At 38.8% G+C, this 15,811-nt stretch overlaps 2 protein-coding genes across 2 annotated transcripts; both read right to left on the bottom strand.

Annotated features, from left to right (window-relative positions):
• Positions 1 to 1,347: 1,347 nt before the first annotated feature.
• On the bottom strand, positions 1,348 to 8,584 carry LOC311045007 (uncharacterized protein; the record flags this gene model as incomplete). The annotated part of the gene is made up of 4 exons (XM_084056818.1): positions 7,458 to 8,584; positions 3,784 to 3,849; positions 3,239 to 3,481; positions 1,348 to 2,442 (listed from the first exon to the last, which is right to left on the bottom strand). Exons 1-4 carry the CDS (start codon positions 7,806 to 7,808, stop codon positions 1,348 to 1,350), a joined length of 1,755 nt encoding a protein of 584 aa, XP_083912944.1. The 5' UTR covers positions 7,809 to 8,584.
• Positions 8,585 to 10,440: 1,856 nt separating this feature from the next.
• LOC311045454 (uncharacterized protein) lies at positions 10,441 to 14,311 on the bottom strand. The gene is made up of 4 exons (XM_084057332.1): positions 13,793 to 14,311; positions 13,375 to 13,458; positions 11,067 to 12,753; positions 10,441 to 10,608 (listed from the first exon to the last, which is right to left on the bottom strand). Exons 1-3 carry the CDS (start codon positions 14,165 to 14,167, stop codon positions 11,350 to 11,352), a joined length of 1,863 nt encoding a protein of 620 aa, XP_083913458.1. The 5' UTR covers positions 14,168 to 14,311; the 3' UTR covers positions 10,441 to 10,608; positions 11,067 to 11,349.
• Between the last annotated feature and the right edge of the window lie 1,500 nt (positions 14,312 to 15,811).

The raw sequence follows: 15,811 nt of genomic DNA, 5'->3' as shown, positions 1-15,811 counted from the left end.
TATATTAAAATATTAAAAGTATTGTGTAATAAGAACAGAGGATATTGCAGCAATGTGAATGGTCATTTGACATCACTGTTTGATTAACCTATTACTATAAATAAACACCACATGCATACGGTAAGTGAGAAACCTTTTAGAGCATGAGATCTACTCTTTTTCCAAGGCTGGAGAGATGTATCATCATCAGCCAAGCATTTAGTCTAAATAGTTATCAGCACTTAAATCGTATTACACACTGCTAAAGAAAATAATGCAAACATGGAATGTCAATTGTTAATGAAATATAATCCAAATAAGTTACACTGAATTGGGGAGAAAAGTTTTATGCACATCAAAATACATAGCTTAATAAAAGTAACTTGTGGGCTTTCCTTATTAACTCACTTTTTGGCTGGAATTTTGGCTTCTTTCTTAAATTCAACATTAAAGGTACTGTGACATCGTGATAGCTCTATTTTCTCATAGCAATCATTGCTCTATTTTCTCATAGCAATCATTGCTATAGAGTGTTTGTTCAGTAAAAGAGGTCTCTCCATGTCTTTAGTAACAGAAAATATATTTTCAGATTGGGACACCAATTTTATATGAGAGAACTCTTACAGGATACAGGTTAAACAAATGAAAATAAACAAATTAAGTGATGACACAAAAAAGAGCAGACACAATTTCAACTGGAGCACTGTTAAAGTGAAACTGATAAACGTTTTCTCTCTCTTAACTGGATGAAATTGGTGACCCACATAAAAGTATATTTTCTGTTTACTAAAGAGCTTGAGAGATGGGGAGACCTGTTGCTGAACTAACACTCTATACAGCAATGATTACTAAAATAATACACAGCTTTAACTTAACAAAATGCTTTTTGTTTTAACCAAAACATATCACTTACAGCACCTTACAGACAATTTAAATGAGAAATGCATTGAACAAAACAAATTAGTGGATTGTACACAAAAGAAAGACAAAAACAAATAGTGTAAGCACCAGCTATTATTGGTCATCCATATACTGTATTTCAGCACCACAAAACTGTCCAGTCTTGTCTCCTGTGGTTTCTTTAGAGTTGGCACCAGGGGGCACCTGTTCAATGTTCTCCTGGGACTCTTAAGGCTGTGGAAGGAGGTAGACAAACATTCCCTCCTTTGACCCTTCTTTTGTTTTTATAATACCCTTGTTGTCCCAATCTCCTTTGCTGGAACAGACAAGATAAAATGTCCAAAACTATGTGACTTATTCAGCAACAGTCAAAGTCTGTCTTTTTCCCGGTTGGGTCGAAATCAGTCACTGATATGCTCTTCACCACCTCAGAGTTCCTTGGTCTTTAGATCTCCAGGTGGTGATCTCTTACTCATCTGCTGAGTCAGAGACTGAATCACTGTTGCTCCAACTTTCATCACTATCGCATAACTTTCTCTTCAATTTGTCTGTGGCGTCTGAGGCAATCATTTTGTTAATTTGTGGCCTTCCTTTAGGTCTACCTGTTAACCTTTTCTTCTTTCTGTTTATGGTTGCACACAATCTTTTTTTCCTTCCCCTCATCAGAGTTGCACCATGTGTCTCTCGTACATCAACGGTATTGTTCTCCATTTCATTCATCTTATTCTTTTCAGCTTCAGGCTCAGACTGATTCCTAGTTGTCTTCTCCATCATACCTGGGTCAGGGACTTTTCCATGATAATGTTTGATGTGACTCTTCAGGCTAACATTGTGATTAAAGCTCTTATCACAGTGCTGACACTGATAGGGTTTCTCTCCTGTGTGGACGCGCATGTGGGATTTGAGGTGGCCTGCCTGGCTGAATGAAAACTGACACACCTCACATACAAACTGCTTTTCTCCTGTGTGTGTAACAACATGTCTCTCCAATGCATTGCTATATGCAAACTCCATGTTACATATGTGACAGATGAACTGTTGGGGTCCTCTGTGATTCCGCAGGTGGTCACGACGCACTTGGATCTTGGCAAACACCTCCGGGCAGTCCGGACATTGATAGGGCTTCTTTACACGAGGATGGCTCTGCTCGTGTGCAAGTTTATGTGCCCTCGTTTTGAAGGTTTTGAGGCAGAACTTGCACACATGCTTATAGTTTTCCTTGTGGACCCTACCATGAACTTTTAGGTGATGCTCACTGACAAACCTCTTGCCACACACATTACAAGGATAGGGCTTTAATTTGTGTTCACATGTGTGAGCTTTCTGTATGTTGATCAACTTTCCACAGTCAGGACAGAGTTGGCGGAGTTTTAGGCCAACTGCGTCATCCTCTGCATCAATCTCATCTGTACCTGAATCACTGTCTGTAAACATGCTGTCTGAATCACTGTCTGTAAACATGCTGTCTGTATTGTTCTCCAGGGGATCCCAGTTGCTGTCTGAACCGTCCTCAGACACCATCATATTCTCTTCTTCATCTAACGAGTCTTCAGGATTGTCTACCTGTAAAAGACAGAAAAGAGGTTCATCACAAATTGGGTTCAGGTTTCTCATCATCACTTACAAAGCACTTAATGGTCTTGTCCCCTTTTCCTCAGATCAAGAGCAAATTTCATAGAAATTACTGGCCTGGGATTTTCTGTGCCCTCTCTAGATAATATATAGCTAATTTCTGTTTACTGTAGTTCCGGAGATTTAATTCAGCCTCTACTAGTCCAGCATCTTCACAGTGACACTCCCGCAATAACGTCCGAAGATAAGTAAACACCATTTAATAGTAATATTTACAGACCCACAAAAGACTATTTACCTAATACAGGTTAAACCAGATGCAAATGCATTCCAAACAAAAGCCAAACTAAAAACCTCCAACCACATCTCTCTCTCTTCCCTAACCTCTTGATACAGCCTGACAAGGTAACTAACAAGGTGATTGACATCAACTGGAGGCCTGTGACTGCATTCTCATGTGTTTACACTCCATGAACACACACCTCCCAGAAATAGACCTCAAAGAGAATGATTACTAAGACTAACCAAAATAAAAGCACAACATGACCAAAATAAACTTCTGTATTAGCCTGTTTGTCAGAATTTAATATAGTCAATATTCATGTCTGTTTTCAAATTAGAGAGGGGGGTATTCTCACCCCCGACTTTGGAAGGGAGGTGCGCAAGGCATGCGAGTTGGAGTTATAAACACATAGTTCTACAATTTCAAATATTAATACACTTTCCCACTACAAATAGAGCTAACTTTGAGTGACAGCATCTTTTTCCAGCAGTAGGGCAGGCTGACCTTAAACATTGCTTTGACTCTCAGCAAGGACTTCCACGTGCCCGCGTGCCCCCCGAAGCAGTCCCACTTGACACGCATCTTTCCACGTACATAGCGAACCTCTGTGCTATTAATTGCACAGCCACAGATTTGGCACCTCTTGAAGAGGGACAGTATGTTTGCTTCATACGTTTCATGGGCTGCTGTGAATGTCCGAGGCACATGAGGGGAGGCATCGTTTGTTGCACTATGTACAACATTGACCTGTAAAAACAAAACCAATTAAATATTAATGTACCCCGGACTTGGAAACAGCACAAAAAGTGTTAACGTTTCGGTTAGCTCAGTATTATGTATTATGCTGATTTCTAGCACACAAGACAAGGAAGCCATAGCAAGCCTGGCAATGGCCAACTGGCTATTAGAGCAACTATATAACACATGGCACAGAAAACAAACACACACTGTACCCTTCAAACACGCCCCCTCGCTTTTTTGTGCTGGATGATCAATGCAGAAGCTATAAGAGTGTATTATAGGACTGTGGATGAAAGGAATCAGCTCACCTCTGCTTCCACACTTGTGGATGACACCCCTGTCCTGTTCATACTATCCACTTCTGGGAGTGAGGCCTAGTGAGATGTAAAGAAAAGTTTAGTGACAGGCCAGGCTAAAGTTTGTCATTTAGCGACCCTACTAATACCGTTAGGTCTGCTTTAGCTTGATAATCAACCCCTGCCCTTTGCTGGCGGAGGTTGGGTTGAGTACTTTGACGGTTCGTCATTATTTTCATCAAGATAGGTAGAAGGAACAGCTGTGTCTATAGGTGTGTTTTTTATATACAGCTGTGATCATTTTCCCGTTCTGCGTACTTTACTGGAACGACAAAATAACTGAACCCAGGCTGTTTATTGCTCACGTAGGACTTGCAGTGCGGTACAAGACAACTGCTTGGCATTATCATGACTTCAGTAGCATTGATTAATACGCAAGTATGATGTACTTCTTATTATGTCTGATGTACTCGACTGCAACTCAATTAATAAAGCCTACTAAATTATGATGGCGTAACTGCCACAGACAAATATTGTACTTTTACTCCACTACAATTATTTGAAAACTAGTTACTAGTTAGTTACTACAAAACATACATTAAAAGGGCCACTTCACCGATTTTGCATCCAGATCCTATTTTAATGACGTTTAGGACACAAAAAACACAATCCTGTTTTAGTTTTTAATCTGTGTTTTTAGATATTTTTTTTGTAGGTGTGTGTATTTATTGTAAGCATTGAAGAGTCAAATGTGATCCGTGGTAGTCATTTCATTCAACCCAACTGTTTTAGGCCTACATAAGCTAAATGTATTCTTTTTTGAGCTGTCGTGTTAGTGGAATATTCCAGTCTATGCAACATTAGTCTACCAATCTAATCGCGTTTTTTGTCAATTATATCTTTCAGACAATATCGTTTGGTAGCCTACAGACACTTCCTTGAGAGGGTGTTGCAAGGAGAGAGACTTTGTGAAGACAACCGCGTCATAAACACCATCAGATCCAGATTTCCATCTACAACGGGAGAGTACCATGGATTCCGGGAAGTCGGTCTAGTCTTTTATTTCTTTCACATTTTGGTTGCAATATTCATTGAAGGTATGCCTATAATAAGCATTGATGAGCAATGTACATGATTTCATCACTTGACCAGTAAGTCAACTTTTTCAGTTTGACATATCCCCATCTGATACTGTACCATTTCCAGCTGTGAGACTGCAATGTGAAGGGTCCTTCTGAACCTTTTCACCATTAGAAATGGTCTGATATCTAGTCTCATTTGACACAGAATTCATTTTACCATGTCTGATACATAACAGTGTAAGAACTAAGAAGTCATAAGTATACTGTCCATTTTGTGTTTAGTCATAGAGATAACAGTGACAACTGAACCAAGAACAAAGTTCTTTGTTACAAATACATGCAATTGGTATGAGCAGTGGTGTAAAGTAACTAAGTACATTTACTCAAGTACTGTACTTAAGTACAATTTTGAGGTATTTTTTTTACTTTACTTTCATTTCCAATTTTCAGTACTTTTACTTATACTCCACTACATCTCAATGGCAAATATTGTACTTTTACTTCACTACAATTATTTGAAAACATAAGCTACTAGTTACTTTTATAGATTGTGATTATTATTACAAAACATACATTAATCACTTAAGCCCTATATACATTTTGACCATTTGAAAATAGCCGATCTACAAGCTCACAAGGTCTCGCGATGCATTGTGAGCTTGTAGGTCTTTTTATACAGACTTAGGTAAGATTCTTATACATTTGAAAACGTGTGAAATGGGACTTTCTGCATAACGAGTACTTTCTACTTTTGGTATTTAAAAAAAAATTGAGTACATACTTATGTACTTTTACTCAAGTAAATTTTGAATTCCAGACTTTTACTTGAGTATGTCTACATACTGCAATGTAGGAATACTGTCTTACTTAAAGGTAGGGTAAGTGGGGTTAAGTAATATTTTTTAGTTTTTTAGTTTTTTTTTGTTAAAAAGCTTTAAGTACCATAGGTTTTTTTTTTTTTTTTTAGTCTTTAGTTAACAGAATAAAGTAAATTTTCAGGTAGGTGACACAATTTAAGCCAATCAGGAGAGAGCACTGAAAATGCATTTTCTGTTTAATTAAGAGCTGGAGAGACATGGTGATGGGAGACTCCTTTTACTGAACAAACACTCTATAGCAATGAGTACTATCAGAATATATAGCTATTTAACACTAATTTTAACAAATATTTCGTATTATATAATTATTTTATTTTTCTATGCTTCTGCAATGTAGAATTTCACCCACTTCTGACACATCTCCTGTTTAGAGTCTGTTTTTAGAACTGTGATGTGAAAGTGGAATCTGATGTGGAAGATCTGAGTGAATGGCATGACACAAATGACAAGGCAAATAGAGACCACTGTGAATGGAGTGCAAATAAAATCACTTTAGTGCTGTGAAACATCTGGGCAAAATCTGTGGCCAGGCTGGAGCATCAATTCAAATTCCATCATCAAATTCAAATTCCATTTATCTGTCGGTCTCTTATATGTCATCATGATTTGTGTGCATGGGGATCTCATCACACTTCACCTGCCAGAGTTATTTCAGATTTTTTGCTGTTGTCTGCCAGAAAATTTTCATTGAAATTTAAAAAGTACTCAGGAGCCGAGATACATCATTTTTAAGTTTTAAGTTACCAAGGAAGTGGATGGGAGTCTTTTCCTTCGAAAAATCATATCTCCTTGGTCTTTGGGTCAAATTGAAAAAAATATATATATATTTTTCAATTTTTTCAATAGAACGCGTTTATGCGTGATTGGCGGCCAAGTGCGCTATTTAATAGATCGCATTTATGCGTGATTGGCAGGAATTGAGTTAAACAAGCTTAGTGCTTAATGAGCCTCCCAGTTTAGTAGACCTTGTATTGTGATTTTTTTGTACTTCCATGTACTGATGTTCTCATGTCTTACAAAATAAAGTACATCCATCCATCCATCAATTCAAATTCGCATATGTACAGACGCGAGTGTTGAAAAATACGTTAGGGAATAGAATAGATACACAGAAAAAAACAAAAAGTAGAGAACCTAGCTGTCCTCATAGATGGTGCTAGGAAACCGTAAACCTGGCAACTTCGAAACATTATATAACGATATTCAATTTACCCATTGTTATGCTACGCTTAGATCTTTTCTCTATGTACTGACCGGGTAGTAGTTTAATGTAATAATCCATATCTTTCAATAAAGAAGCGTTTTAATGCCGTCTGTGGCCGATTCTGTCGGAATTTCCCAATGGGCAGTAGTGACGGGGCGCATCCGGTGAAACCCGGAATTACACTAAATGTAAACAGGAAGTAAACGAGGGTGAAAAATGGCGTTCGGCCACAGACGGCATTAAAACACTTTTTTTATTGAACGATATGGATTATTACATTAAACTACTACCACGTAGAGACAGTTAACATTTGGGGCTTGGGGGTAAGCACCTTTATTTTCAATTTGTACATGTTTGGAGTGTCTACGGGGCATAGTGCAGAAAGTCCCTGTCTTCATGGGGCATGAACCCTACAACTCTCGTAGATTGAAAACGTCAGAATCATAAATACGTCTACGAGAGTTGTATTCTACAGCTACTACAGTACTCTGACAATTACTGTCACTTCATAATGAGTTGTACCTCAGTTAGACTCCAACGTTTCGCTGGCGGAGGTTCGTCTTCGTCCAAGTTGGTGGATGGAACAGCGGTATCCGATAGTTTTGTTCGGGGTGGCGGTTCTCCCATGATCATGCACCTCATCAAGCCACGTTCAATCTCCTCCGGTTTGAAGTGACGACTACACACTCGCCTTTTTTGGAGCACCGCCGGCGGTGTGTTGTCGTTGAGCTTTGGGTTATTTATTGCTTTAACCCACCTCCTGCAACGATCTGGATCCTTCACTGGAAAGGTGAAGAAACCCATCGGCGGAGCAGCAGGATGATTCCTTCTCACCGACCGAGTACAGCTCGGTACGACACAGTATCCTGGCATGTTTACTGTAATGTCGCTGAAAGTCACAAATACTCACAAAGTCTGATAATACGGAATGTCAAGCAGTGGTGGAAAAAGTACCAATACTGCAATATAAAAATACTTTGTTACAAGTATAAGTCCAGAATTCAACATTTACTTGAGGAAAAGTACAAAAGTATTGGCATCAAAATGTACTTAAAGTATCAAAAGTAAAAGTGCTAAATATTTGAAAATAGCAGATCTACAAGCTCACAACGCGTCGCGATGCGTGTGAGCTTGTAGATCGGCTATTTTCAAGCCTGTATAAAATAGGGCTATTGGCTAGAGTGGTTAAAGTATGTTTTATAATGTAATAATTGAAATCTGAAAAGTAACTAGTAACTAAAGTTTTCAAATAAATGTAGTGGAGTAAAAGTACAATATTTGCCTCTGAGATGTAGAGTATAAGTAAAAGTATTGGAAATTGGAAATGCTCAAATAAAGTACAAATATCTAAAGATTTTACTTAAGTACAGTACTTAAGTAAATGTACTTAGTTACTTTCCACCACTGATGTCAAGAGTGCTCTGAACTCCTACTCTACACATTGAATGTGGCGCTTCTTCATACCCACGCTTGGGCATTCCCAGGCATATGCCCACAGCCAGAAGTGTAGCCAAGCGTGGGCGTGTGTAGGCGATATTATGTATGCAGTTGCACGTACCTGACGTTTATTTCAATCAAAGCAGAGCAGGAGACACGAGCACACGTAATAACTTCTTGTTCTTCAAGAAGTTACTCCAACAGAACACAGGGCTTGCTGCACTTCACAATAACAATCATCAGCCAGCCTTGCACTGTACCCAAGACGGAAATAGCAAGACTCACGAACTCCGGCTTACTTCCTGTTTCTGCGTGACGTAGGCGGACGCCTTTTTATGAGACAGGAAGCAGCTTGGAGTCTATTGATTCCAATGGAAGAGTGAACGTGAACACAGCTTCTGAACCATTCTTTAACTCCATGGTCACTGAACTAAATATTGGAGCCGATCGTCACAAGACACACAATATGTACAAGATTTTCATACTAAAATGGCTTTTTTTAGAGACACAAATTGGGAGAAAATCAACTTTGTTATCGACTTTTCTCTATCCCAGCAACACACTCTCGCGAGATTTGGGAAGATATCTGAAGGGTCCATTTGCAGTCTGACGGACGAGACATAGATGGATCTGTCCCTTATATTATATTTTATTATATTATATTAGATTTTAACTCTATGTTCTGTTCTGTTCCCATAAGATGGTCCAAAAACTGATTCTGAACATAGTACGTGAAATCATTATGGACATATTAAAAATGTAATAAAATGTGTTCCAATGCTCAATAATATCATTTTCCATTATTAACTGTCTTGGTTGATGGGCTATGCTTTGGGAATCATGACATTTTGCTAAACATTCATGCTAAACACACTATAGTCTAGTGGTAAAATATATACCTTACAACTATAACTTGTGCTTCACAATAAAAATATTTGAAACATAAATAAAACGGCCCTGTTACAATGTTGAGCAGAAACAGGAGCACATCTATCATAAGACTGAATAATATGTGTGTGTTTGTGGGGTGAATTTTATGGGTTTCTTAAGAAGCATCTTTGCCTATAATGCGGCGTATACCTTGAGATTTTATTTCGTCGCTACCGTATACCTTCAAAAACTGTTTCATCCATTGCAAACGCGAGAGCGTATACCCACGACCACGACCACGCGCATCGTATCGTAGCATATACCTTCCGAAAAAAACTAGAACACAACACTGGTGCAAAGTGCACTTTCAAACATGTAAAGCACGTATTTTCTTTAATGAAGAAAATACACGAATGCACATCAAATGCACATGGGATGGTCGGGGGAGAAGCAAACCACGCCTACTTAGGAGACCATTTGTAGGATTTGTGTACTACTTCGCCTCTAGTGGCTCTAATGGAGATTGTGTATCTTCCTAAATTAACAATCTTTGAGTGTACCCATAGCCTTCTTCTTCTTCTTAGTTTCATGGCGGATTACTACCTCGAGGTTGTGTATACCGCCACCTACTGTACAAATTATTTCTACCATATTATTTCAGTGTCTCTGTGCAAACTATATAATGTCCCACCAAAAAAGTCCCAATCATGCCCTTATCCATTCTATGACTCAGACTCAGACACTATTTGTCTGAGTTGACACAAACCCCTTCAGAGTGTGATCCAGGTCTTCTCCACTAATATCCACGACATCCAAGAACCTTGTGGCTGCATCCAGGATCATATTTATTCTTTCTGTCTTAACTCTTATTGATCTTATTTCCCCCGCTTGTCCTGATATGAACCTTCCTACCGAATGTGCATCGCTGAATATCCCATTCGTTTTGGTCACTGCTCTCATTCCAGCCATATATCCTTCACTTTCTGAGCTAGCCGTGGTATCAGATGTCCTTTTTCTTTTGTTTTCATAGCCTCTCTTATCCTCCTCTTTTTGAACTTCACGGCCCGACTCTATCGCTCTTTTTTTTCTCCTCGCTCTATCCCCCTGGTCCCAACCAGGTCTCTACCCCCTGTAGCCACCAAGTAGTATTATGCCAAAAATACATCGTTATGCTGTGGAATAATGCATTGCAAACATAGAATATTAGGTACATTTTTAATCATAATAAAATGTAAATGCATGCACATAAAAAAGTCCAATTTATATATGGTATATATTGGATTCTAGCACTTGCTCCTGTTTTGTTATTAACCCCGCCCATTGTATGGCTGATTACATTGAAAATATATCAATACAATTTTGTATTCTTACATTAAAGGTAGGGTAAGTGATTTGCTTTGGTTAAAATAAGTGTTAAATAGCTCTATATTCTGATAGTACTCATTACTATAGAGTGTTTGTTCAATATTAGGAGTCTCCTTGTCTCTCCACCTCTTTATTAAACAGAAAATGCGTTTTCGTTTCAGTTTCATTTCCAATTATATCCAACAAGGACAGAGAACTCAATCAGGATACAGATTAACAAGTGAAATTGGAAGTGATGACACTAAGAAATAAGCAGACAAAATTTGGAACTGGAACACCTACAAATTAAGCTTAAAAATGGGTACTTTCTCCTGATTGGCTGAGATTTATTAAAGAGCTGGAGAGACAGGGAGACATCTGTTACTGAAAAAACACTCTATAGCAATGATTACTATCAGAATATAGTATTTTAACCTTTTAACAAAATACTTTTTGTTTTAACCAAAAAATATTACTTACCCTACCTTTAAAATTCAAGCTCAACAGAAAATAAAAGATGGAGAAAGGATTTGCACTAAACAAAATAGTATATTAAAGTATTTGCTCTTATTTTGGAGACAAAATAAATGAGCACATGGTATTATTGAACATCCATATCTGGTATATATTCTGGTATATATCTGGTATATATTCCCCCAAACAATCTTACATGCACTTTTTTGAACCTTTTTTTTATTACTCTTTTTGTTCCAATCTCATCTTCTGCTGGACCAAACACAACATTCTAATATTTGTGACTTCTTCAGCAGCAGCTGCCTTCCTCATCGCCCTCTGTCCTTACAGTTTCGAGCCCAACAGTTTTTTTGTTCTTTTCAGAGTCACTGCTTTGCTCTTCAGCCCCATAGATCTGTGCTCTTCCTTTAGATCTCCTGGTGGTCTTTTTCATTCTTTTGCGTCCCCTCTTCTCCTCTTCCTCATCTGCCGAGTCTGAGGCCGAATCACCATCGCATGACTTTCTCTTCAATTTGTACGTGACATCTGAGGTGATCACTGCATTTCTTTTTGGCCTTCCTTTGGGCCTACCGGTGTACCATTTATGCCCTTTCTTTGTACGCCCTTTCTTCTCTTCGTCCTTCTTCTCCTCCTCATCATCGTCCCACTTGAATGAACGCTGGCACGCCTCACATACAAACTGCTTTTCTCCGGTCTGCACAACCACATGTTTCTCCAATACACCGCTATATGGAAACTCCATGTTACATATGTGACAGATGAACAATGCAGCATTGTTCTCCATTTCATTTGTCTCATCTAATTCAGCCGCAGACTCATTCCTTCTTGGCTTCTCCATCTGCACATCCATCCCTGGGTTAGGGACTTGTCCATGATAACGCTGGATGTGACTCTTTAGGCTAACATTGTGATTAAAGCCCTTATCACAGTGCTGACACTGATAGGGTTTCTCTCCTGTGTGGACACGCACGTGTGATTTGAGGTGGCTTGCCTGGCTGAATGAGCGCTGACACACCTCACATACAAACTCCTTTGCTCCTGTGTGCACCAACATATGTCTCTCCAATGCAGCGTTATGTGGAAACTCCATGTTACATGTGTGACAGATGTACTTTTCGGGGCCTCTGTGGGCCAGCAGGTGGTTGTTGCGCTCTCTGCTTTTGGCAAACACCTCTGGACAGTCAGGACATTCATAGGGCTTCTTTACACGGGGATGGCTCTGCTCGTGTGCAAGTTTGTCCGGCCTTGTTTTGAAGGTTTTGAGGCAGAACATGCACTTATGTTTGTAGCCGTCCTTGTGGATATTGCTGTGAGATTTAAGATGATGCTCAGTGACAAATCTCTTGCCACAAACATTACAAGAATAGTGCTTGAATTTGTACTCACATGTGTGAGCTTTCTGTATGTTGAAGAACTTTCCGCATTCAGGACAGAGCTGCCGGAGTTTTAGGCCAACTGCTGTTCCATCCTCTTCATCAATCTCATTTGTACCTGAATCACTGTCTGTAATCTCGTTTTCTATACTGTGGTCCTTCGCCGGAACCCAATCACTGTCTGAATTGTTCTCAGACATACTATTTTCTTCTTCATCTGAGAAGTCACTTTCATCAGTAAAACCAATAACTTCAGTTATGGCGGCAGCAGGACTCTCTGGATCATTGTTGCAGCTGTGAGTATCACCTAAGGGCACTACCTGTGAAAGATAGAGAAAAGATTATTTCAAGTTTCTCATCAGCACTTGTCCCCTCATTTCTGACCCCCCAGTGCTTTCCATGGGGGACCAAGATGGCAAGATGACCTGTTGTGCAACTTGCGCTACACATTCTATAATACATTTTTAACAGCAACCTTTTAATCACTTTAGATGGGGCCATTTAGGACATGTCCACTTAAGCAATGATGAAAGTAAATGAACATTTTAATGTATGTTGCATAACAAAACACCATATTTGGTGGGCTAAGGGAGGCCCCTCAAATTTCTTCAGGCCGGTCAAATACAAATGACACAACTCAAAAGCAATAGAAATGCGTATTTCAAAATGATGTAAAAGAAATACTGCCCATATCTGTACACGTGTGACATCCAAACTTCACGATTTCAAACAACAACTACACAGTATGTGTGTGATTTATCAATTTGTAACTCTGAGGGGATAAATGTAATAAAATGGACCCATATGGGTCCATTTCTTTACCGTGGCTTGTACCCTCCCCTCTCTGAGATAAATGAACACTCAGGATTTGTTTATATTAGATCTGCTACATGGTAATAACAATGTTATGCTATATAATATGTCTTTAGTGGCCAAATTACCTCTGAAAAAGTCTCTGGCAGGAATTCAGTGGCGCTTGTACTTGCTGTTAACACCACAGTTTCAGAGGCTGGTCCAGCAGCGTTCTGATCAGGAAAACAGTAGTCTATTAGCACTTACAGTTACAGTAAATCACATCTTTGAAAAGTAACATTTGATTTTGCAGTGGTGTAAAGTACCTAAGTACATTTACTCAAGTACTGTACTACTTAAGGTATTTATTTTACTTTAATGGCGTATTTCCAGTTTTCAGTACTTTTACTTCTACTCCACTACATCCCAGAGACAAATATTGTACTTCTACTTCACTACAATTATTTGAAAACTTTAGTTACTAGTTACTTTGCAGTAGTGATACTTTTACTTAAGTAAAAAATGTTGACTACTTTTTCCCCACCACTGAATATTTGTCTACCTCACCTCATCTGTCCAGCTACGTTCCTCGGGTGGTCCAGGAACTTCACTGGTCTCGTATTCACAACCACTGCTGCTGCGCCTGTACGTAAATATCGAGGGATTCGCATCCGTGTGTAATCTCCTTTTCTCCGCGGTTCCCATGATCCTGGCCATCATGCTCTTACAGAAGTCCTCCTCTCTGAAGTGCAAGCCGCAGACCCGTAGGTTCTTCAGTCTACCTGGCGGAGTGTGCTCATCGTACTTGGGATGATCGATGCGCCTGAGCCATTCCCTGCAGCGATCGGCATCTTGGGTTGGAAAATGGTGATAACTTACGAATACTCCACTCGCCGCCGATTTAGCGCCCTTACAGTTTGGCACCACACACCAAGCCACCATTTTAAAAACTATTCAAAATGACACGACACGGACGAACGTTAAAACTCAGATTTTTAAGGCACGGTGACAGTTCTTTGCCATAGATGTGATTTTCGGGGACTCCCTCTTTCTGTGGTGTGTCGCCCAGGTGGGCGTGGTTATACCTAACCTCTCAAAAACTATTCCTCAAAACCACGCCCACCTGGTTGAAACACCAAAGAAAGGCTCTCCCGTGATTGTCGCTTTTCCACGGAAGTCCAGTGTGTTCAATTTAGTTTGCTGCCAGTGTTGCCAGATTGTGTGAGAGAAATAAGCAACCAGGTCACAACCAGATATCTACCAGCGTTGTGAGCTTGCAGATCTGCTATTTAAAAAAAAAAAACCTTGAAGAAAATGTGGAAAATTTGGAATAGTTTTTGAAACATTCTAACAACACAAATGCTTCCACGGGCAAAACATTTTCATGAAAATATTTGAGAACCAATGGTTATTTTTTTGGAAGCAAGCCTAAATAAGCAAGTACACTTTGGAAACAAGCCCCAAAAACGCAACCCTTAACTACCAATTTTTACAAGCATCTTTACAGAAAAAGAAGCCCAATGTCGCTTATAATAAGCCGACATGGCAACACTGTTTTCTGCTTCTTCTATTCAATTTCCAACAGACCTAGACGTATCTAATCGCATGACTGCCCCCACGTTTCGTTTTGGGATATTTCACACGTTTAGGACCCACAAATGAAACAAAAAACAGGCTGTTGTTTAATAACAGTGGTGTAAAGTAACTAAATACATTTACTCAAGTACTGTACTTAAGTACAAGTTTGAGGTATTTATACTTTACTGGAGTATTTCCAATTTTCAGTACTTACTTCTACGCGAATATTATACTTTTACTCCACCCCACCACTCAAATTATTTGAAAACTTTAGTTACTAGTTACTTTGTCGATTTGGATTATTATTACAAAACATACATTAACTAGGCTACTTCAGCCCTATATACAGTACATTTTGGCCACTTAAAATAGCCAATCTACAAGCTCACAATGTGTCGTGATGCGATGCATTGTGAGCTTGTATCTGCTATTTTCAAATGATTTGAAAAATTGTGAAATGGGACATTCTGCATTATGAGTACTTTCTACTTTTGGTACTTTAAGTACATCTGATACCAATACTTTATATATTGGTAATCATTTAAAAGTTAATTTCACTATCCCCCATTTATTATAAAATGCTATACCTATATCCTTTCCCATTTTAGTGTTCTTTATAGAATATATGCATCTTTAAAGGAAACAATAATTCAGCATCTAAAAAAAATAAAAATATTCCGCCCGTTTTCGGATTGGTCAAGCTTCACGTGACATCACAATATGTAATATAAATAGGTACGGTAGGTTAGTGTGATACTATCAACATTCTTAGCGATCCCACACTGTTTCTTCAGAAACAGTACTTTCTAGTTATTATTATCATTATTGCCAAAAAAACAATTACATTCTACAAAGTTGCAAGTGGACATCAAAGACAGGTTTGGACAAAGACAGGGAATAGGCCCAAAGTGCAAATTCAAACAAAAACAAGCCCTGCAAATTGTTTCTTCACAATAAATTCTGGTTTGTAACTTTATCTTTACGACATACAATTATTATTTGTATAAT

Source organism: Gymnoscopelus microlampas (assembly GCF_963454915.1).
Source record: "Gymnoscopelus microlampas genome assembly, chromosome: 5".
Taxonomy (NCBI): domain Eukaryota; kingdom Metazoa; phylum Chordata; class Actinopteri; order Myctophiformes; family Myctophidae; genus Gymnoscopelus; species Gymnoscopelus microlampas.
This window is presented reverse-complemented; position numbering and strand designations above follow the sequence as displayed.

Excerpts from the sequence above, each read along its gene's own strand:
- LOC311045454 (XM_084057332.1), bottom strand. The coding sequence starts at position 14,167 with ATGGTGGCTTGGTGTGTGGTGCCAAACTGTAAGGGCGCTAAATCGGCG. Across the intron at positions 13,459-13,792 it reads AACGTAGCTGGACAGATGAG|AACGCTGCTGGACCAGCCTC; the intron begins GTGAGGTAGACA and ends TTTCCTGATCAG. Across the intron at positions 12,754-13,374 it reads TGCCAGAGACTTTTTCAGAG|GTAGTGCCCTTAGGTGATAC; the intron begins GTAATTTGGCCA and ends TATCTTTCACAG.